At 38.1% G+C, this 25,653-nt stretch overlaps 1 protein-coding gene across 12 annotated transcripts in view; it reads right to left on the bottom strand.

Annotated features, from left to right (window-relative positions):
- Nucleotides 1-25,653, bottom strand: part of nrxn1a (neurexin 1a) — a 1,527,797-nt gene that overhangs the window by 1,122,396 nt on the left and 379,748 nt on the right. The window contains exon 6 of one of the 12 annotated variants that reach the window (XM_059985910.1): nucleotides 19,805-19,808. The exons of the other annotated variants lie outside the window; for them this stretch is intronic. Within the exon in view, the coding sequence (XP_059841893.1) occupies nucleotides 19,805-19,808 (4 nt within the window). The remainder of the gene's footprint in view (nucleotides 1-19,804; nucleotides 19,809-25,653) is intronic. 12 annotated transcript variants of the gene reach the window in all.

The following is a 25,653-nucleotide window of genomic DNA, read 5'->3' on the forward strand; positions in this document are numbered from 1 at the left end:
GTGCCTTTAAAAAGTCAACAGCTATATCTGTTTTATAGTGTTGATGTTCTTGCTGCATTTTATATAATGGCAATAACAGTTTTCAAAGTGAACATTCTGTGGGTATCGATTGCATTATAGGCTTTTCACATGATTTTTCCCATCAGCTCAGCTGCAACCACAATGACATGGATTGTGAATCAATTGGTGCACAAAGATCAAATAGTAGACTTTGTAGCAAAAGATAAATAATTGAAGAAGATAAGTTTGCAGGCACATTGATAAAGAATGGGGCAGAGGGACTAAATGCATTTGTTCCTCAAAGAGATGGCACTGACATTAGTGGGTTGAATAGTGTCCTTTATGATGTACTATTCTGTGATTCTTCAAAATGCCAATATGAAACAAAAGAAATCAATGTTCTAACAATCATTATGTTCTTTTTACTCCTGAAATATTACAATATTTTGGTCAATGATCAGAGAATGGAATCCAGAGAAAGTGCATGAAATTTTACATCTTGTTTATTTGCTTATCACATATACTTATTAACTGCATAGAAATCCTTAGCGGAATTGCTCATAAAATTACTTTATACAAACTAGTTAAAAATGCCCTAGATTTTGACACTGGTAGTTTGTGTGTACTTTAAAAGGAGAGTCAACCATTAAAATCCAGTGACTATTTACTGATTTCAACATCCCCAATGTAATAAGTTATTGCCTTCCATAAGTGCAGAAAAATCCTCTCATTTTAATTCTGCAAATTGATTAAAAAATTGTATTACTGGGAAAAAGAAATCTGAATGAAAGTTAATTGGGATTGGGATTATCATTAAGTTATATTTTGCATCACAATTTAACATAAACAAAGGATTAAAATAGGTTCACACATGAATTTGCATCATTATGCAATACCAATCTACACTGATAAAAATAATATGAGTAATATTCTCCACATTCTTGGAAGGACATGATTACACTGGAAGGTGTACAAAGGAGATTCAACAGGATGGAACATTTTCTTATGGGAAGAGATTGAATAGGTTGGGTTTGTAATAGAGGAGACCAAGTGAGGTGTTGGTCTACAAAGTTATGGGAAGCAGATATTAAGAATAAAAAAAACATTCCCTCATGGCAATAGTGTCTAGGACCAGAGAGAAAAGATTGTAGGTGAGAGCAAGAGGCTAAGATGGGATCTAGGGATTTTTTTTTTCACCCAAATTATGATGGAGGCATACACTCTCACAACATTTAAGTATCCAGATCAGCAATGAAATCACCAACACACCAAAAAGGCTATAGACCAAGAGCTGGTCATTGGGATTAGTGAAGATTTATTCTTAAGGGTTGGGATAATTAAAGTGGTTTGAGGGGCTTGTTTCTGAATTGCTTGACTCCAGGAAAGTTGACAAATGCTGACTCATTCTTGCAGAACATCAACAGGCACATTGTTCATCGGCAATTAATGACTGTGAAAATGAATGGGAGAAATATACGTAAAGATGATGCATGAAGAGCTATTATATAGTGACTAAATAATGCAAATGATGTTGGATGACACGGCACACCAGTGTCAAAATTTATCCATTTATCCTCAGCAAGCATCCTGCGTTTTCTGTTTTAATTTGACTGTTGCAAATATCAACCTGTAATGTAAGAGGTGCTGCAGTTGTGCTTTGCTAAAAATAATAAATCAGTGTTAAATCCAGACTTTCCACAGAAAGGAAATGAATTTCAGTTAAATATCTGTAGGAAATAGACCAAATCTCACCACAGCTATCAAGCTGTATGAAAATGCCAAAAATATTGAAGTGTGCAGCCTAAAATTACCACATTCAAAGGTACCTATTTGGATACATACTGCTTGGAGACATCCTCAATTTGTTAAAATACAATATTTGAAACATTTTATTTTCTTTCTATTGCCTGGTTTAGAAGTTGAAACTCCAAGTTGGAGAGTACAGTCCATTCCACCAATCACATCACAGGATATGCAAGGGTAGCAAATTGGCTCAAGGACAGAAAGTGTGGATTAGGGATATTAGTGGTTTTTTTCCCCGTGTTGTAGTACAATAGAGAGCAGTGTACCTTGGAGGTCAAAGGAAGGTGTAGAAGTAATTGGGAGCACATGTGCTGTAATTTTTGTAAGTTGAAATTACCTCTTTGTCTTATGGTCTTATTCAGGGCATGAAAGGTTTTGGGGAGAAGGCAGGAGAATGGGGTTGAGAGGAAATGGATCAGCCACAATGAAATAGTGGAGCAGAATCGATGGGCTGAATGGCTTAATTCTGCTATGTTTTATGGTCTATGGAATGGCATGTTCAGAGAGTGGTTGCTAATGCATACAGGATCTCAGATTTATAAATAGAATCAGGGTAGAAAAGCACAGATGTGCTAACCTGTAAAATAATGAGGTAACGACGGGAATATAATTACAATTTCGCTGCATGAAAATCTAATAGAGGGAACAGAAATGTTTTCTAACTGTTCCAGAGATGGGGATTCTTAGCTAACAAATTCGAATGGTGAAACTCTGGTTCATTTTTTTCTTGAGGCTTATTCCATTATGATGTAGCTTTAGCTTACACCCTTTCGGTCTGTTTTAAAGATTTTTATTATTTAATTTTGTCTTATGAAATCATCGTTGAAAATTATGCTTTTTGTTATGTTTGTACTGACTGAAATAAAATTTTGTTCATTTATTTATTCATGATGTGAATCCTCTCTCCATCAAAATAAAACTGTAGGAATCAACAGCACTTTTTTCATACAGAATGAAATCTCCCTTATTCAAGCTAAAATATTTACACTTCACTGCACATAAGGAGCATTATTTGATGTTGCTCTTGGGTATTCAATGCTTCTTTACTTCAGAGATATTTTGCAAATTATACATAGTATACAAAATATAAAATTAATCGTTATTTTAGGACTGGCCTCCCTGCTTAGGAAAATATCCCATTGTCCTCCCACTGGCTCAAAACTTTCCAGCCGTGACAAGATAGCTGGCAAAGAACAAGGAAGCCTTAGTTTGGAAATATCTCCGAGACCCTTCAGCAGGCAGCAAAGCTCTGCCTCCAGATTTGCTGGTAATAAAAGATATTTTTTTCAGTATCAAAAAACAAATTTGCTTACAAACTAAATTAACTAAAAGAAACAAATTGAATATTAAATTATGTGTATTTTTTAAACAACTAACTTTCCTTTTTGTCTCCTTATCCCCAATCCTCTCAATCCTCAATTAAATTAATTAGTCTTAAATCCAATGCTAGTTCTACTTAATGCAGTCGATCCAAGAGGTAATTCTCACATAAATCTCAGTCAGACTGAACTCTAACTCAACCTCATGTAAAATCTAGGACGCAGAATGAAAGTCTGGGACTTACTATAGTTTAAAAAGTTTAACAGAAACACATCTATTTGGAAATGATGGCAATACCTAATGGTTTATGGTCTTTGATACTGAAGAATGACAGTGTTGTTTCAGGGTCGCCTAATAATTTGTGATTCTTTTTAAATGTTTTTCTTAACTGTTGTGAGATGTGGGAATTTCAGAGAGTTAATTTGTCAAAGTAAAGCTTTTACTTGGAGAGGCTAGAGCACTCTCTAAAACTTATGGCAACAAGGACTCTTTGCAGAAGAAAAAAAAGCTACTCAGCAATGCATTTTCCGGAGTCTTATATTGTTCAAGCATGACATTGATTAAATACAGTAAATGAAAAGAAAAATCACTGCTTACTCCAAAGGGAATTTCAAAAGTGTTAAAATAATGTGCAATGAAAAGAATTGCCTCAAGTTTAACAATCATGATGGACCATAATAATTAGAAAGAGAAATTAAGCTTTTACTTGGTTTTTGCCTTATTTTGTGTACAATTTAATTTCTCTTGCGATAATTTTCTCTGATATTACTTAGTGTACTCTCAATATCACTTGCCAATTGCAATTGAGACATTTAATGGTAATACGAGATAAATTGCCCGACTCTACTCTTCCCAAAAATTATCCGCAATTTTCTCTGCAATTCCATGGAAAAGCATTTGAACTTTGCTGGGTTCTTTCTTGAACTTGCCAAAGTCTCACACACGAAATTACCTCATCATTTCAAGTCATACCATTTTGATCTCCAACAGAGTTGTCATCACAACATCTCAAAATCTTTTCTTTCAAAAAGACCCAGCTGAAGATGAGGTAAAGCTGGCTTCACTATTGTGCTGTTCAGTACATGTTTGTTCATATTTGGTGGAGCAAAGCTAAAATTAAATCTTGAAAACATATACCAGACTGTATATTCAGCATGGAAAGGTGAGACCATGTCCTGTCTGATGTCATAAGCTGCACTGAAGGTTTCAAAAATTAAGGTTGCTGGCATAAATTGAATTATAAAAATCATATGATCAATCAAAGGAAAGGAAAACAGTTATCATAAAAATAAATCATTTCCTTCAGCAGCAGGCTGCATCAGTCACAAGCAAGTTCTGTCTCATAACATCAGTGATGGGAATTTATCCTGTTTATGCTGTCAGACCTTGTCATCGCACCACATCACTTCTATTGCTGAATTCATCATTAAAACAAAAGCACGGCAAAAGGAAAAAATAAACAAAATAATATGTATTTCTCTAAAAAAATTGCTTACTTACAGGTATATCAGAAAGAGCACACTTTAGATAATATTACTCTCCAGCAATGCAAGATCATCTTTACTGGGTATGATCACTAACACTGACCATTTCTAATTAATCCTAATTTAAGAAGTATGCTTGGTTGGGATTGATGAATAAATAGAGACTTGAAATTTAATCGAAAAGGGAAATCAGTCTTCATACCATTTCAGAATTTTAGAAAACAATTGTGTTTAATAAAGCTCAATCTAAAGTAAAAGCTTCTGATTGTAGTCATTTTCCAATAAAATTATTCCCTGAAAAAGCAAATAATATTGTGCATCAGTGAAAGCAAAATATATGTAATAAAAAGAAACCTAATTTCCCTACCTGGTCTTCATAACATTGGTTCATTTTAAACAAAGCGAGTAACTATCATATTGCTTCTTCTGAGTCATATACTGCTCAAATATATGGTGTCTAGAAAGGCAAATATTAAAGTGTACTCACCAAAGGGAACTGCATATGAAAGTTATAAAAGCCTAACTCTAAGACCCAAGCATACTATACTACAATTTCAGACTCAATGTAATGAAAACTGAGTTTCCCCATAGAACATTTTTATTTTACTTATTACCCCACTGTTGACAAATACTTGGGAGGTATAAAGTACTTAGTAGAGGTGCCACAAATCCGATCCCAAGAAGTTCAGCTTTCTTCTCCATTTACCATCTTGGAAGTAGGTGAGGCACATCAAACAAAGGCCAAAGACCACTTCCATTTTTCTGTTATCAGAAAATAATTAAAAGAGATTGTCTAAAATATGACAAATAATTTAAGGAAAGCTGAAAAACAGAATTGTACAAGAGTAATTTTGCACAAGTTCTGGATCAGTAAGGTTTATACCTGTCCAGCTATCTGAGGGTTTATCTTACAATATTATTGAGAATATCATTGTTTAAGTAATTTCAGAGTACTGCCTTTACTGCTTGGCTTCTTCTGAACAGGTATGTGAAAGTACAAACCAGGAACAGAGGTTCACTTACTTAAAGTACATGACCAAAAACACAGGGAAAAATTTGAATTTGAATGAAGGTTAGAGTCTTACAGCTTCAATCCCATCTACTCAATTGGTGACCTTTCCTGCACAGAAGAATGACGATCAAGTCTACTTACTGATAACTTCGCAGCAACCAGCTCTAATAAAATTTCTCACAATAATGAAACAGCTCATATCAAGCTATCTCTACAGTGAGGTAACATCTTGACTTTGGTTGATCAGTGATGTATAATGTTCATTTAAACCACCTAATTGAAAACTCAAACATGACAAATCCCAAGCACCCTCCTCGGTGGTGATGCATGTACCACTTCTCACCAGTGACAATATTCTAGCATTGATAGTTGAACAATTAAATGAATATCATGCCTACAGGTGAAAGACAGGATCTAGTTAAAGATGATTAAGTGCCTCACCTCATTGATCTTCTTCGCCATTTCCAATGCCTATCCCTATATCCAAAATATCTAGTCAAGATAGTAATAGACCATTCATCAATAATCTGGATTGGTAAATCCACAATCATTTAAATATTAGAAAAGATTGCTTGATTACTGTCATGGCTGAAAGATTTAATATTCAACTCCTCCACCAACAGCGCACCGATGCTTCACTGCATATTCTAATATATTGTAAAAAAAGTATTACTATCTTCTCAGTGCTAAAATGAGTGGAATACACATAAAAATAGCAGAGGCAACAGGCCATCTGGCTCTTCAAACCATTCAACATGATTACAGATGATCTACCCTAGGCCACAAGTCTTCTGTTCAAGATCCTCATACACTTTAATTCCCTAATCTTTCAAAAATCTATCAACCTTCACTTTAAGTACTTCCAATGATTTCACCTCTTCACTTCACTGGGTTTGGGATTTATGGAGACTCACTATCTTCTACAAGAAGTTTCTAACAAGAGAAGCTAAACAGAATAGGTCTATATTCTTTGAAGTTCAGAAGAATGAGGGTTGACACTGCAACATTTAAAGTCTGACATGGTACGTGCTGAGCTGACTTCACAAGTGGAAGAGACACAGAGGGGAACCACTGGGAAGTAAAAAGATACATACATGTTGCTGGCAGAAGGATTTTTATGGTCTCTTTATTTTGTGATTATTATCTGAGACTAGTTTCCATGCAAACACAGAGTACCAGAAGAGCTGTTTCACTACTTTTAAAAGGAACAAGGACAGAAATGTCCTGAAGAAGTTCATGATGAAGGGTTTTGGCCTGAAACATTGACTGTTTACACTCTTTTCCATAGATACTGCCTGCCCTGCTGAGTTCCTCCAGCATTTTGTGTGTGTTGCTTTGGATCTCCAACAACTGCAGATTTTCTTGTGTTGGTGAAGGACAGTAATGTAGTGGATATCTCAATTTATGCAATTTAAGAGAAACCTATTTTCTAAATTATTTTACTTTGCAACAGTAGCGTTATGAGATACCAACACATAAGCATACATTCCACAGCCTATTTCGCACAGTAAACAAGTACAAGACTAGAAAAGTTTTAAAACTGCAAGCCAACTATAAGAACAAATTATCAACCAAAATAATGGTCAAAACCTACACTAAATAGACCATAAAATAAATGGGAAATGTGGAAAAGTAAATCGAGAGCATATCATTAATTGGCTTAATGTGACCAATTTCATCACATTCTATTCTGTTGTTGAATACCAAAACAATACCATTTCAGTAAATAATATTGTTTATCATCAACAAATAACTGTTTCTCCCCATTAGATGCAACCTGATCTGCTGGCGATTTTCAGCACCACTTGTCAAGATTCCAGCAATTGTTGTGTTTTGTATCCCACAGATTGAGCACTTCTTCTCTCTCCCTTCTGTCCGATTTGCATTTTCGTCAGACAGATTCTTTGCAATTAACATGTCTTCATCACTTTCTTTCAGCTAGCAGCACGGTATTGCAACACAGTCTCTCTTCACCCTGCCTGCCAAAGATATTCCCCTTTATTTGAAAATCAAAAATATGCTGGAAATGCTCAGCTTTCAGCATGTGGCTAAAGAAACAGTTACCATTTCAGGGCCCTTTATCACAAGTTGAGAAAAGAAAAAACAAATTATAAGACCATAGGAGCAGAATTAGACCATTTGGCCCATCGGTCCTTTTCTCCCCTCCTCAGTCCCATTCTCTGTCCTTCTTTCTATAACGTTTGATGCTATGGCCAAATAGGAACCTGTCAAACTCTGCCTTAAGTAAACCCAATGACCTGGCCTGCATAGCTGCCTGTTGTAACAAATTCCACAAATTCACCAGCCTCTGGCTAAAGTAATTTATCTGCATCTCTGTTTTAAAAGGACGCCCCTTGATCCTGAACTGTCCCCTCCTATCCTAGATTCCCCCACTATGGGGAAACATCAAAAGTTTCAATGAGATCCCCCTCATCCTTCTAAATTCCAGTGAGTACAGACACAGAGCCATCAAACTTTCCTCCTATAATAAGTCTTTCATTCCTGGAATCATCCTTGTGATCCTCCACTGAACCTGGAGAAGTTATACAGCAGAAAAGATGAGAGAGGGATCGATCAAAGGGAAAACTGAAGACAGATAGAGAACAGCTGATACTGTCTTAATATTTTAATTCCCCTCATTCTCTCTGCCCATCTCCTTCCCTGCAAATGAAAATACTCGTTTCCTGACTTTGCGTAGTTTTGATCAATGGCCATAATTCTGAAACATTTCACTTCTCTTTTCACAGGTGTTGCCTGACAAGCTGTGTATTTCCGACATTTTCTGCCTTCTTTGATTCTTATATGTCATTATTCATTAATGTGGATGCAGTCCTACATTTAACTTATAGTATGAAACTGGATTTCATAAAAGAGAAAACGTTTTATAAATTGTCATTTTTTTCACATAATACAATGGATTATTTTTTAAATGCGAAAGAATGAGACTATGTTTCATTTCCATTCTATCTCGTCCTTCCAATACTTAATAGACTTCAATGAGATTCCTCCTTGTTCTCTTGCGAGCACAGGCTCAGAGCCATCAAATAATCCTGATACACTAATACTCTGACTCCCAGGATCATTCCCATAAACCTCTTCTGGACTCTCACATACCAATACATTCTTTCATAGAAATGAGACCAAAAATTGCTCACTATACTCCAAATGTGGTCTGACCAGCAACTTATAAAGCAGTACACCCTTGCTTTTATATTCTAGTCTTCTTGAAATGAATGTTACTATTGCATTCCATTTCCATACCTAAAAGTTACAGAATCCTGCATTTGGACTCCCAAGTCCCTTTGCACCTCTAATTTCAGAATTTGCTCTCTGGTAGAGGAAATAAAAGCATAGACAATACACTTCCCTACATTGTACTCCATCTGCCACTACTTTTCACATTCTCCTAGTCTGTCCAAATCCTTCTGTAGGCTATCTGCTTCCTTAACAAAGTCAAAGTCAGCATGGTTTCTGTAAAGGGAAATCTTGGCTGACAAATCTGTTAGAAATCTTTGAGGAAGTAAAAAGCAGGGTGGACAAAGGAGAGGTAATGGATGCCATTTACTTATATTTTCAGAAGACATTTGATAAGGTGCCTCACATGAGGCTGCTTAACAAAATAAAATCTTATGGTATCACAGGAAAGATACTGGCATGGATAGAGGAACAGCTGACAGGCAGGAGGCAGTGAGTGGGAATAAAGGGTCCCTTTTCTTCTTGGATGCCTGTGGCCAGTGGTGTTCTTCAGGGGTCAGTATTGGGACCACTACTTTTCACATTGTTTGTCAATGATTTTGATAGTGGAATTGATGGATAGTGGATGACATGAAGACAGGGGGAGGGGCAGGCAGTGCTGAGGAAGCAATGCGATTACAGTAAAACTAGTCAAATTGGAAGAATGGACAAAAAAGTGGCAGATTGAATACAGTGTTGGGAAATGTATGATAATACATTGGTAAAAGGAACAATAGTGCAGGCTATTATCTAACTGAGGAGAAAACTCAAACTTCAGAGGTGCAAATGGACTTTGGAGTCCTCATGCAAGAATTATAGAAGGTTAATGCACAGTTTGAGTCTGTGGTAAAGAAGGCAAATGCGATGTTGGCATTTATTTCAAGGGGGATAGAATATAAAAACAAGGAGATAATGCTGAAGCTTTGTACAACACTAGTCAGGTCGCACTTGGAGTATTGTCAGCAGTTTTAGGCCCCTTATCTCAGAAAAGTTATGTTATTGTTGCAGGTTCACAAAGATGATTCTGGGAATGAAGCAGTTAACATATGAGGAGCATCTGACAAAGTTGGGCCAGTACTCACTAGAATTTAGGAGAATGTATGGGGATCTCATTGAAATGTATTGAATGTTCAAAGGACTAGATGAGATGGATGTGGAGAGGATGTTTCCTCTGGTGGGGGTATCCAGAACTAGAAAGCACAGCCTCAAAATTGCGGGGCGACCTTTTAGAACAGAAATAAAGGGTAACTTTTTTGACCAAAGAGTGGTGTATCCATGGAATGTTCTGCCACAGACTATGGTGGGGGCCAGGTCCGTGGGTATATTTAAAGCTGATGTTGATAGATTCCTGATTAGACAGGACATCAAGGGATATGGTGAGAGGGCAAGTGTATGGGGTTGAATGGGATCTGGGATCAGCCATGATGAAATGGGGAGTGGACTTGATGGGCTGCATGGCCTACTTCTGCTGCTATGTCATGGTTTTAACACTACCTTCCCCATCACCTGCCTTTGCATTTTCCACAACAACATTGTTAAGGTCCTGTCCATCAACGCTGTTAAGGTCCTGTTGTTAATTGTGTATTTTCCCTTTACATTTGATCTCACACTTGGTTAGCTTATTAAACTCTGTCTGCTATTTCTTCTCTATATCTGCAATTGATCTACAACTAGATTGCATTATTTGGCAATTTTCTACATTATTCACATCACTAATTCTTTTATTATCTACAACAACCCATTCACACTTTCATTGAAGATATAGTTCTATTGACAGCTCTGCTATTCAACAAGATCATGGTTGACCTGGCTCATCTCCACCTACCTGCTTTTCCCCACATCCATTAATTCCCCCCAATGCAAAAAGACTATTCTCTTTCTTCTACAAGCAAGACAAGTTACAATCCAATCAGCTGAATCACATGTATCCCATGCATCCACATGTGGCCTTGTCAGATGTCTCAATGAAATTCATGTATGCAACCACCCATGGCTCTACCCTCATCAACTTCCCCACTTCCTCAAATGCTCAATCAAGTTAATAAGATATTTGCCATGCTGAATGTCCCTAATTAAGCTACAGCTCTCCAAAATCACAGCACCTAGAATCTTCTCAAGTGCTTCTTGATGACTGATGTGGAAATCACTGGTTTCCCAGGATTACCCCTATTTCCATTCTTAAAGAATGGAATGACATTAGCTACTTGCCATCTTATGGGACTCCGCTACAGCTAGAGAAGACACAAAGACCTTGGTTGAAGAGAGGACAAAGACATCTGGTCTCACTCTTATCCACTTACCTCTCCTTGGTAAATACCAAAGTACCCACTTGGGACCACGCCCACATGTTCTCTCCTTTATTCTTGAGGGGTCTTACTCTCTTCCCAGTCCTGAACTGTCCCAAAGAAAAGGACTTGCCTGAACCCCAGTTTTTTAAAAAAACTCTGAACAACAATAGACTTTATTCTATGACTACTCTAGCATGACTAACAGTATATGGATGTTATGTATTGCTGTAAAGTGACGCAGAAGTGAAGATCTGTTTATAATAAAACATTGGCAACACATTGAAAGTAAAAATTTACTTTCTAGACAATTTGTCTCATTGTTTACAACTCTATATATTTGGATAAGTAATGAATAAGCACAGGTGTTACCTTTCCAATTATTGAGAATTTTTAGGTCAGCTATCATCTGTGTCAAAGTATTACATTATCATATTGAACTACAATAGAGTTGTACAATACACATCTCTAGGGCAATGCTAAATATTTCATAATCTTCTGTATCATAGCAGTAATGAAAGAGAAGTTTGCCCTCATTCCTAGTTATCAATAAAGAACAAATCATACCTCAACATGTCTGCATGTGTCAGGTATTATGAGGATGACAACCCAATAAACAATGGTCCATGGAAATTAGTGGTGCTCTCGTAGAATACATTTCACAGACATGATTAATGATTGCTTCAATAACTATGCAAGAGCTGCAAGTTGCTTAATATAAACAGCAATAAAACTCTAAGATAAGGATGGCCCATTGAGAAACCCCTCGGATTTCTCCAATTGAAATTATGCATCTGATCTGATTGACAATGTAACTGATTGTTTTACTGAGTATGTTTTGTACACAATTAGTGATTACATTGACTAGTTATTGGTATTATTTTTAATATTTACAACTAGAGAAATGCCTTTTGAATCACTGACTCCAGATGGAAATCACTTTTATATTACCAGAGCCTGTTGAAGGTTTAATTTTGCACTTGCCCCAGATTAGGGAATTCATCTCCTTTACTTGGCTGTTCAAGCAAAACCAGGATGAGTTTTCCCAAAGGGAGGAAGTGCAGATTTAATGATTATTGTATCCATTGCAAATTATGTTTCTCCTGGTAGCTTTTAAACAAAACAGCGGATATGGCTGTTTTCAGCTGCCAGCCTAGCTGAGGTTGTCACAGATTGCATCAGCAAGTGTGTTGACAACAACGTATCAAAGAGGACAATCCAGGAATTTCCAAACTGGAAATCATGGATGAACTGGGAGATTTTGAGCCTAGGTTTGCAGCATTCAAATCAGGTGACCCAGACATTTACAAGAAATTAAGATATGACCTCAATAAAGCTATTAGGGATGCTAAGAGACAGTACCAGTCCAAAATTGAGTTGGAGTCCTAGTCCAGCCATTAGCCTTGGCAAGGTTTTCATACTATAGCAGGTTACAAAGCAAAGTCGGGCAGCATCACTGACAATGGCACATCCGTTCCCAATGAGCTGAATGCATTCTGTGCTATCAAACTCCCAAATGGACCTTTTGGATAATAAGATGGACTTGAGACCTCACAATGATTGTGATCTTGTATTTTAAAGTATACATGCATTGCATTTTGTCAGTAGCCCTCACATTTCATTCTGCGTCATCATTGTTTTACCTTGCACTTCCATGGCTTCCGTAGTGCCACAATCAGGACACCCTCAGGTTGGAAGAGCAACACCTTATGCTCTGACTGAGTAGCCTCCAAACAGATGGCATGAATATCGATTTCTCTAAGTTCTTTCTCATGTCTCATCCACCATTCTGTTTCCCCTCTCATGCCTTCCCTTCTCCTCACTGGCCCATCACCTCCCTCTAGTTCTCTTACATACCTTCCTTATTTTCCGGTCCACTGTCCAATCCTGTTAGATTCCTCCTTATTCAGCCCTTCAGCTCTTCCATCTATTCCTCCCCCAACCTCATACTTCAACCTCCCTTCCCATATCAATCCAACTATGATGGTCTTTCACTGAAAAGAGGCATTTCTCTATGTGTTTTGATGTACATTAACACATAAAGCTAATGTTTAAAACTCTTTAGATGGATCCTGACTAGATGCTTCACTTCTCAGAGGGAAGAGGCAAAGTTTCTGAATAAACGTTAAGTCTCTTAAATTGAAGATAAAGAGGAACAACTTCTCTCAGTAACACTATCTCTATTTTGGAAAGCAGTGAAAGTGGACTCAAAATACATTCAAGACTGGGGTATATTTTTGTATGGTAGAACAACTGAGGGATTATAAAGAACAGGATGAGAAACTTGTTTATACCCTGATTTCAATAAAGACTTGAACTGATCTTAACTGCAACTTCAGTTTTCTTTGGTAATGTGGATATATCTGAAGTATGTATGGTGTGTTGATACCAAGAGAATGGATAATAGTTGACAGTGTACACTGTGTTTTTTTTTAATTCACAGCTGCCTGCTGTCTATGTTCATGCCATCAAATTGGAGGCTACACAGATAGAATATAAAGCGTTGTTCCTCCAACCTGAGTGTGGCCTCGTCGTGACAGTAGAGGAGGCCATGAATTGAAATATTGGAATGAAAATTACACGTAACAAGGTGGAAAGAGGTATGGTCCACGTAGCTGTGAGAGACCATGGATTTACAATAGACATCAGCAGATAAGCTGTCTGCAGAAGTAGAGACAGAGAGATTGAGAAAGGGGAAGGAGATGTCAGAATTACAAGTAACAGGGTGGGAAGAGGTATAGTCCATACAAGTACATACAACTCTCAATTCTTCGGTCTCTTCCACATCTACTCTTGGGATGAGGCTTTTCATTCCAGAATGAAGGAAATGTCTTCCTTCTTCAAATATGGAAGCTTCCCTTCCTCCACCATCAACGCTCCACTCAATCGTGTCTCTTTGATTTCACACATGTCTGTTCTTATCCAATTCTCCCACCACCCTACCAGGGATAGGGTTCCTCTTGTCCTCACTTACCACCCAAGTAACCTCTGCATCCAGCACATAATTCTCCATAACTTTCACCATCTCCAACATGACTTTCTTGTCCATCTGTTCCAGCCCACTGATCACCCTACAACCTGCAAGCGTGACAATTGCTACATCTGCCTCTACATCACCTTCCTCACTACTATTCAGGCCCCAAACAGTCAAGGCCAGTTTAATTCCACTTCTGATATGTCAATCCATGGCCTCCTCTACTGTCACAATGAGGCCACACTCAGATTGGAAGAACAAAACCTTATATTCCATCTGGGTAGCCTCCAACCTGATGGCATGAACATCAAGTTCTCAAACTTCCTAAAAAGGATTCCTGACCTCTCTTTCACCATACTCCATCCCCTTTTCCCTCTCTCACCTTATCTCCTTGCCTGCCCATTGTTACCCTCTGGTGCTCCTTCTACCCTGCCCCACCTTTTCTTTCTTCCATGGCCTTCTGCCCTCTCCTATTTGATACCCCCTTCTCCAGCCCTGTATTGCTTTCACCAATCAGCTTCCCAACTCTTTACTTCAACCCTCCCTCTCTCCCTCCCAGACCCTTTAAGTCTATTCATCTTTTTTTCTCTAGTCCTGATGAAGGTTCTCAGCCTGAAACATCAACTGTACTCTTTTCCATAGATGCTGCCTGGCCTGTTGAGTTCCTTCAGCATTGTGTGTCTGTTACCACCATCTATTCTTACGAGACTTTAATTTACTTCTATTTGCACGGAGGATCTTTGTGTCTTTAACTATTAACCCTTAACTGTTTGTCCATATGCACCTTTTATTTTTTAATAATTGTTTTGTTCAATGATTAGTTTTAATTATTTATCTGTTTTTGTTGTTTTCAGATCATTTGAAACCCGCACTGTCTCTGGTATATTTGTTTGTTCTCTCTTAACATCAACCTACCACTTTCAACTTAATTTGAATGTGTTGTTTGTAGCTGATTCTTCTAGTGAAAGATAGTTACCCAAAATATGATGTCTCATCTTCCCATTTCACATATGCTAATGGATAATTTCCTTTTCCTAAATTACTGCTTTTCTTATTTTCACATTGCTTGTCACTTATGTTCCAAGTTCAAAAATTAGAACATGGAATGAAATTAATGTTTGCCTAAAATTAGTATTAATAAAATAAATTAATGATAAATCATTAGTAAATAGAACACCATACTGCAAGTCAAGAGCATTCTAATGATTGAAGCTTCATAACAACATATAAACTCTCCTGATAGTATTAAGCTAATACAGCTTGCTTTTTAGTGTCATACGAAAGTTTAGATTATTGCAATGAAGTCTTTCAAAATGCAAATTATGTGTTTAGTAATGAAGAGAAAGACCCCTGCACTCTTAATAGATATAGTACACTGTCTGGCATCTGTGACTAATGGTGTAATGGCATAGACAACACAAACATTGCTTTTACAATCATTTTACTCATAAATTATATTACCTATAGCCAAATCTTTCCAAGAATTAACATGAAGAAGGCCATATCTTGTTGAAAGAGTAAATATCTTTTACTTTACATTGCTCCGTAGTAAGTTGCTTTTTGAAAGGTATTTCAGGTGTTTAAAACTCTGAAACAAAACTCTTAAATAATGTTGATAGGCTTATTAAGTTGAATAAAATATACTGTTGAATCACGGAAGATATCGCAAAACTGTTTTGAAATCTGACATTGTAATGACTGCACTTGGTAGGTACGTTGATCTGAAAAGCCCTCAAGTGTCATTTACCGATTGGACCCAATTTGATACATAATGTGAAACTGTTGTGCCTTATGGCAGAAAGACGAGAAATAAGCATACTCAAGACAAATACAAAGCCGTCCTTATGATTATCTTTATTATTAAGATTAGAGTTCACATTTTTCTCTCTCTCTAATGTATAAAATAGTCATTTGAGCTCAGTAATGTGACATATGGCTGAATGTTGCATTAATATCACCATTGTTTTTATAGCTCACCTTTGCAGCAGTCTCTGTTCATAGTTGAATTAAGACTGGGACATTGTGACATTGCATGGAAGCAACAAATCAGGCACAACTCCAAATGGCCATTGGCAGGCATGTCATTGCTGAATATCATAAACCTACAACATTGATAAATCCTTGCACTAGGTTAAGGGTGACAGAATGATGATGCACTATGCTGGTGGTTTAATTAAATCTTGATATTATCAGAGGTGTGCTGGACAAGATTAGCTAGTTGCAATAAGTTCTGGTGCAAAAATATTTAGCACAATAGTTAAAGCATCAATGCCAGTAGACTTTGCCACAGACTAAGAGCCTGTTACGTTTTAAAAGTTATTTGTGAAACTAACTGAATAAACACCGGTTATCATAAGAATGGAACCTCATGAAGAGGCCACAAAAGATCATTTAGCATACAGTATTCATGGAATGCCATTCTTCCGTTTATTTCAGCTTTTTTAGAGAAGAAATGGGTTGACCATTGACATTTGCAACTGTGAATTAGTCCATAAGAAAAAGGAGAAAAGGAAGGCCATATTGTCTGCTCCACAAATGGTGTTTATACAAGCAGTACAATGGTCTTTGTATGCATGGCCATCAGCACATGGCTCATGTAAGATCAGCAACATCAGTACAAAAGATTGATTAGGAGTAGTACCAATATTGGTCTCGAAGGGATGTATCGGTTAGCTCCATGGCAGTGACCGATTGATTGATGTTCCGTGAAATTGGTGCATTAGGATATTTATTATTTGTTGACTGCAGCACGGACCATCTTTGAAATGTTCTCTTGTCTTCCACTTCAACAATAACTCAAACTTCAGCATGTGCTGATTTCTCTGGGGATTTGCAGAGAAGACACTGACAACACCAAATTATAATGAATGGAACCTGTAACATTAATATACAATCTATGACTTGCGTTGTATAACAAATGGAGTGTTGAAAGATACAGACACTGAAACTTCATACTGTTAACTGAAAAACTGCAAGGTATTTTACTTATGTATTTTAATGCTCCCTGGGTGCTTGTGTTTCTTTTCATTTCTACTGCACCAGAACTACTTCTGTCTGATCTTGAATCACTCGCAGAAATTAGTAGCAATGGAATACACCACCTACTTCTATCTCTTGATGCCAAAAGCTTAATGCATCAATATCAATCTCGTGAAGAAATTGAGATCTTTTTGTTTTTTTTAACATGTACACAGTACTTGGTAAAGAAATTTCAAATCAACATCATACTGGACTTACAATGGAGCTAACTAATAAACGGATGCTTTACACACATAATCATTCCTTTCCAAAGTGTAGCTTAGTTTTTTTTAGTCATCTCTATGGGCTTTGAGGCTAATTCCTTCTGCAAGAATAATTTAGAATCAATTGATAAAGGAAAGGAGAATTGTATCACTTCATCTGGCACATTAAATACCTTCCATGAACATAGAGAGTTCCTCTGGTTCTCATGATCCACCTTAGCAGCCTCCACATTTTAAGGATTTTACTCACAATGCCCTTCCCTCCCCTATCAGCATTTCAAAAAAAAATGCCTTTCATGATACCCTGGTCTGTTCTATTATTACCTACTTGTCCATATCATATGGCTATTACCCATGAAAACAAGATGCAACACCTGTCCTTTTACATTTTCCCTTTGTACCATCCAGAAATCCAGATAATTCAACCAGCTGAAGCAGTGGCTCACTCTGTTTAATCTACTGCAGTGCATTTGGTGTTTATGATGTGGCCTCCTTTAACATTAGACAGACAAAACACAGATTGGATATGTATTTTGAAAAACCCATTTGTCAAGTTCACAGGGATGATACTGAGCTTCCTGTTGCCTGTCATTTTAATTCTCTATCCTTCTCTCATTTTGACATGTTGGTGGCCTCCTATATTGTTATAACAAGGTCCAAAAGAAGGTTGAGAAATAAAAGCTCATCTTTCAGCTGGACAGGTTGCAGTCTTTGGGACTAAATATTGAATTCTGTATCTTCATGCAACTCCTATTCATATTTATCAGAACTGTCCAGTTTTGTCGTAAATTGTCCATGTACATTAACATAACTTGACCCACTGAGCATGACCTACAGCCTTGCAACTTTTTACCCTCCTTTGTTTGCGTTGCTCATTCTCTAACTGTCCCTATCAACTCATCAACCGAAGGTCCTCTACAACGTACACCTTTGTCCTCACACAGAACAAGTACGGCATAGCATGTCTGGATTGGCCATGATGCCAAACCATCTGATGACATATGCTTGAACTTAGTCTGTATCACTCTCTTCCCTGCCTATTCATGAGGTTAGATGCTTCTTAAATGGTGTTCTCGTACCTGCTACCAGCACCTCTCTTGGCAGTGTGTTCAAGGTATGTACTGCTCTGTTTAAAAATTACATTGTTAATCCGTTTTAAACTTTTCCCCTCTCAGCTTGATTCCAAGCATACCAGCTGTTCAACCCTGGAAAGTAAGAGTCTGACTATCTACCTGATCGATGCCTTCCATCATTTTATTGATCTCGCCTCACTCTCTGCTGTTCCATAGAAACCAATTCAATCTCTTTCTGTAGCTAATACTCTGCAATCCAGGCAGCACTCTTGTGAGCCTCTGCTGCATCTTTTCCACAGCCTCCACTTCTTTCCTGTATTGCAGTGACCAGAACTGCACACAATGTTCCAAATGTGGCCTAGCTAAAGTTTCATGCTGCTTCAACGTGACTTCCCAATTTTTATACTCTGTCTCCTAAATGAAGGAAAACATACTACATGCCTTCTGTATTACTGCTATTCATTTGTATCACCACATTCAGAGATCTGCAGACTTGCACCCAAAGATCCTTCAGTAAATCAACCCTCCAAAGTCTCCTATTTTGCTGTATATTTCCTCTTTCATTTATCCTTCTAAAACACAACACTTCACATTTGTCCAGATTAAACTCCATCTGCCATAAAGTCTCCATCTCCACCTATATTTCCAGCAGATCTACATATATTGTGCTGTATTATTTGATAATATACCACACATTTTCGTGCAGTTTATTTATGTGTTACAACAGAAATTCCAATATTCATCTTTGTAGAACACCACTGGTCACAAATCTTCAGAGGAAAATCGCCCCCACTAACAAACAGACAGACATACTTTATTGGTCCTGAGGGAAACTGGGTTTCGTTACAGTTGCACCAACCAAGAGTAGTGCAGAAATATAGCAATATAAAACCATAAATAATTAAATAATAAGTAAATTATTTCAAGTGGAAATAATTCCAGGACCAGCCTATTGGCTCAGGGAGCCTGACACTCCGAGGGAGGAATTGTAAAGTTTGATGGCCACAGGCAGGAACGACTTCCTATGATGCTCAGTGTTGTATCTCGGTGGAATGAGTCTCTGGCTGAACGTACTCCTGTGCCTAACCAGTACATTATGGAGTGGATGGGAGACATTGTCCAAGATGGCATGCAACTTGGACGGCATCCTCTTTTCAGACACCACCATCAGAGAGTCCAGTTCCACCCCCACAACATCACCGGCTTTACGAATGAGTTTGTTGATTCTGTTGGTGTCTGCTAACCTCAGCCTGCTGCCCTAGCACACAACAGCAAACATGATAGCACTGGCCACCACAGACTTGTAGAACATCCTCAGCATCGTCCGGCAGATGTTAAAGGACCTCAGTCTCCTCAGGAAATAGACACGGCTCTGACCCTTCTTGTAGACAGCCTCAGTGTACCTCTGTGACCCAGCTAATTTTGTACTCATCTTACCAACTCATTGGTTATTTAATCTCCTGAGCCATTCTACTACTGTCATATCAAAGATTTTTGTTTTGTTTTACTGGTCCTTTCCACATCCTTGCTGCAACTTAGTTATTTTTTCCTTTTTTCTCCTAGATTTAATGAAAACTACCTGATCTGAAGTATTAACTGGTAGTAAGCACCAGTACTTACTGACCAGCTGATTATTCAGAGCATTTTTTGCTTTATTTTTTTGTTTCTGTTTAGTCATTGTCTTCAGAAAGGGTACCATTATTCTGTCCTGTCTGTAACATGGTGCTAATATTAAAAGGGTTGACAGATTCAGGTTTATAGGAGTGAACATTACCAATAGTCTGTGCAGATCCAACCATGTATATGCTACAGCCAAGAAGCTTACCAAATGCATCTACTTCCTCAGGAGGATGAAGAGATTTCGCATGTCATAGTTGACCTTCCGTAATTTTTCTCAATGTATCATAAAAAACGTCCTATCTGGATGCATAACGGCTCAGTATGGGAATTGCTCTGCATGTGATAATAGCCAGCATAACCAAAGGCCCCTCCCTCCTTGGACATTCTCTTTTCTCTCCTCTTTCATCAGGTGGAAATTACAAATGCCTGAAAGCATGTATCAACAGGTTCGAGTACAGCTTCTATCCCACTGTTTTAAGACTATTAAATAGTTCCCTAGAATGATAAAATACTATGGACCTCACAATTCACCTCATTATGAGCTTGCACCTTATTGTTTACCTGCACTGTACTTTTTGTTGTAATTGTTACACTTCATTCTACATTGTTATTGTTTTACTTTATTCTACCTCAATGCATGGTGTAATAATCTGATCTGAATGAACTGTATGCAGGACAAGCTTTTCACTGTACCTTGGTACATGTGGCAATAATAAACCAGTTCTAATTTTATAGACCGTACAAATGGAAGAAGTGCATCTTAAATTGAATAGATGCCCCATTTTAATTTCTATTGATAGATATCAGTAGAGAAGCTATAGCCAAAGAGCACAAATGTTTACTACAGTAAGTTACCCCATTATCATTCAAGTCTTTCTCTACAACTGCATATTGTCCATTGATTCAACTCTTTGCATCAATAAATATAGTGCACAATGTATGGTCTGCAGAATTAATCCATCAGCTCCACAGTCTGAATAACTCGATGTGCAAGGCTGCAGGTCTGGGAACAGAGCCAGAAACCCAAAGATCACCTTTCAGCTTGGACTGCTCTTCTGTGTCTGATACCTAATCCAACTGCATCTGTGCACTGTAATAGTACTGTACTAGTAGGCACTTCTACCACTACAAAATGCGTAGACGTGAGTGGTGACTACTCACGCAAACAACTTCAATGAACCAAATCACTTCAAAGAGGAGATATTAAATAAAAGAAAGAACTATGCAGCATTGAAATGTTAATAGCTTATGAAAAGTTTGGCCATAGAAATATCATTTATTAAGTAATTTGAAAATGATGCAAATAGACCATGAACAATATACAAAGAGCATGACATAGACAAGCTAGACTTCAATCATACACCAGTTCGCCTAAGATAACAGGGTATATATCATTGCTCATTCTCAAAGAGTCATACAGCACAGAAAGTATGACTTTTGGCCTACGATATCTACACTGACCTAAGTACATCTCTATGTTAGTTTCATTTACCGGTAATTAATCGGTGACAGGCACCATTGTAGCAAAGTGGTTAGCACGGCACCATTACAGCTCAGGATTCAATTCCAGCATCCGCTGCAAGAAGTTTGTATGTCCTCCCCATGAATGGGTAGGCTTCCTCCCACATTCCAAAGACAGAGCAGTTAGTAGTTCAATTGGTCATTGTCAGTTGTCCTGTGATTAGGCTTGGGCTAAATAGGTGGACGATGCACACATTAACTAATGGTCAACCAATGTTAATTTAAAAAAAAACAATGCAGGCAATTTACTTAAAATCACTTACTTATAGAAATTGAGTAAAAGAAAAAAAAAACACACACACTTTTTCAGTCCTGGCATACGTCCCCATTCAAATGAACAGTACAATACTACACATGCCAGGCAGGGCTAGAGTCAGTCTAGGGAGCCAGATACAGAGTGCATCTCAACTGAAAACATCTATGCTATTCCCCTGAATATTATGCAGACTCCACTGATTGGTTAAAAGGTCTGGTGAAACATCTTCCTTTCATCTGCAACATAATGTGTAGAGGTATAGGTCAGGAATTTGCTGATCCATGCACGGAGGCCGTGGTTTCTAATATATATTTGTAATGCATTGTTTATTTTGGCCCTCAAGTTGGAATGAAACCAAATGTTTTGCCATGCTTGCCAAATCTGCTACTTCTGTCATTTTAATCATTTTTAACATTGCATTTCTAATGCCTAAATACTCAACACAATGCCTAAGGGAGTCCTAACATAAGAACCATCAATTAAGCTTGAAGCCAGAACTTCATGTCCAGCATGAACCTGGATATACATTCATGATGCTTTGTTTGCTAGCTTGATAGACATTTCTTGGTGTTTAAACAAACCTCCAATGAGACTCAATTTCAAATGCTTTCTCAAAATCACAATTGTTGTCCTCTCATTATGCTTCTTCTCCAAAAAAAAATCTTAAATTTCTGGCACAAATTAGCTTTTATATATCCATGCTATCAGGCCTTGATCGTCCTATGCATTTATATAAGATAGCAAGTTAAAGCTTCTCAGAATATTTCCAAAATGTATGCCTATTAGCTCTATGATCATTGATATTTTAAATACTCTGCCAATCAAAGCAATCCCTTTTATACAAGCATCTGTTGCAACGGTCAGCAAGGCTGAACATCTCCCTAATGATCTCCTCTCCATTTCTAATGTTTCAGACTTTGTACTGTGGCCATTCTGAAATTTATAAAAATATGAATTAAAAGTACGAGTCTGGTTGATTATTTTTACCTCATGTAGCCCTGTCCTGTGAGGGTGTGCCTTATTCTGATTGTCAAAAGTCACTTCTGTTGTGATTGGTCAGTCTAGAAACTGCAGCTGCTTTTCCCATTGGATAGGTGCCTGTTGTCTGGTTTCAGATATCCTGGGTTTTATTGAAATAGAACATGGAAGGGGTTTGCTCTCTTCTTCCTTTCTTTAAGGCAAGGATGCACATGATGATTGAGAAGGCATTCCCTCCATGCACTTTTAACTAAGTATGTTTGTTGTACATACGTTTGTTGAATAGTCAGTTTTGTAGTGTCTGTAACCTGGGGAACATGAATGTTTGGACAGATTTTTACTGTTTGTAAATAAATGATTAATATACCTATTCACAGAGTGCTTTCTGTATCGCTTGCCTGACACATGAACATGATTCAATATTGCAAACCCATTATATGAATCTTATGATCATTATCTATTGATTAATAAATGTATAGTGCATAACTTCAGTAAACATTTCCCAACAGTTACTTCAGGACCAAATGGGAAATGGTATGAAAGTTCATACTAGCCATTTATGAGTCAATTGTAGATGCCTTACTATTTCCTTTAAGCATCCATTATTCTGATATCACCCATGTGGTTAACAATGAGATTATTAACAGCTCAATGTAAGAAAGATGCTAGAAATGATGGAAACGACACAGACTGTGGTCAGAAGCGCCCACTTAGGAGACCTCAGAGGAAGCATGGGTCCAGAGTGAGGCTACAAGTGCATTTAAGGAAACAGGGTTTTAAACACCCTATACCGATTATCTTGCTGGCAAATGTGAAGGTCTCTGGTGTATAAAATCAATTATCTCAGAGCCAGGGTGCCAAATCAGAGGGACATTAGGACCGCGTGTGTCTTTTGTTTCATGGAATCCTGGTTAACCCCTTCCATACTGGATGCAGCGATTCAGATCGACAGGGTTATTATACACAGTCAGTATAGATCAATAGAGTCTCTGAAAAGCAGAGGTGCAGGAGCATGCCTTATGATTAACTCAAATATATCAGTGCTGTCCCAATTCTGCTCAACAGACCTGGAATATCTAGCAGTTAAGTGTCATCCTTTTTACCTACCACAGGAGTTTTCCAGGGTCACTTTGGTAGCAGTTTACATTCCACCTCAGGCCAATGTCAAGCAGGCTTTAGTTGATCTGAGCAATGGGATCAACATGCATGAAACAGCACACCCTAATATCTTCACCATTGTTTTGGGAGATTTTAACCAGGCCTGACCGAAAAAATCCCTAAGCAATTACCATCAACAGATCACTTGCAATACCAGAGGAAACAACCATCCAGAATGCCTACTGTACTATTCCACACCCTCACTTCAGGACGTCTGATCACTAGCTGTACTTCTACTCCCTGAGTATAGGCAGAGACTGAAGACTGCAGCACCAGTAGTGAGGACCAACGTATGGACAAGGGAAACACAGGAGTGCCTACAGGATTACTTTGAATCGGTGGACTGGACTGTATTCAGGGATTCATCTTCAAACTTGGATGAGTATGCTGCAGTTGTTACCGACTTCATTAAAATCTGTATGGATGAATGTGTATCTACAAAGACTTACTGTACATTCCCAAACCAAAAGCTGTGGATGAACCAGGAGGTATGTCGTCTGCTGAAGGCTGGATCTGAGGCATTCAAATCTAGGGACCCAGGCCTGCACCAGAGAACCAGGTATGACTTATAGTGGGTTATTTTAAGGGCGAAGAGACAATTTCAATTGAGGTTGGAGGTGACATTGGATGTACGGCAACTCTGGTAGGGTCAGCAAGACAATACTTCCTACAAATCGAAACCCAAAAGCCTGAATGGCAGTGATGGTTTACTACCAGATGAACTCAATACCTTCTGTGCCGACTTTGAAAGGGAGAACACAACTACAGCTGTGAAGACTACAGCTGTACCTGATTTCCCTGTGAACTGTCTCAGAGGCAGATATTAGGATATCTTTAAAGACTGTGAACCCTTGCAAGGTGGAAAGTCCTGATGGAGTACCTGGTAAGGCTCTGAAAACCTGTGCCAAACAACTAGTGGGAGTATTCAAGGACATTTTCAACCTCTCACTGCTACAGGCAGAAGTTCCCACTTGCTTCAAAAAGACAACAATTATACCAGTGCCTAAGAAGAATAATGAGAACTGCCTTAATGATTGTCGCCCTGTACCACTCACATCGACAAATGCTTTGAGAGGTTGGTCAAGACTAGACTGAACTCCTGCCTCAGCAAGGACCTAGCCCCATTGCAATTTGCCTATCGCCACAATAGGTCAACGGCAGACACAATCTCAATGGCTCTTCACACGACTTTAGATCACCTGGACAACACCAACACCTACGTCAGGATGCTGTTCATTGATTATAGCTTAGCATTTAATACCATCATTCCCACAATACTGATTGAGAAGTTGAAGAACCTGGGCCTCTGTATCCCCCTCTTCAATTGGATCCTCGGCTTCCTAACTGGAAGACCACAATCTGTGTGGATTGATGATAACATCTCACTGACGATCAATGCTGGCACACCTCAGGGGTGTGTGCTTGGCCCACTGCTCTACTCCCTATATACACATGACTGTGTGGCGAGGCATAGTTCAAATATCATCTATTAATTTGCTGATAATACAACTATTGTTAGTAGAATCTCAGGGGGTGATGAGAGAGCATACAGGAGTGAGGTATGCCAACTGGTTGAGTGGTGCTGCAGCCAACAACCTGGCACTCAATGTCAGTAAGATGAAAGAGCTGATTGAGATCTTCAAGAAGAATAAAACAAAGGAACACATACCAATCCTCAGAGGGATCAGAAGTG

This window comes from Hypanus sabinus, chromosome 12, assembly GCF_030144855.1.
Source record: "Hypanus sabinus isolate sHypSab1 chromosome 12, sHypSab1.hap1, whole genome shotgun sequence".
In the NCBI taxonomy this organism is placed as follows: Eukaryota; Metazoa; Chordata; class Chondrichthyes; order Myliobatiformes; family Dasyatidae; genus Hypanus; species Hypanus sabinus.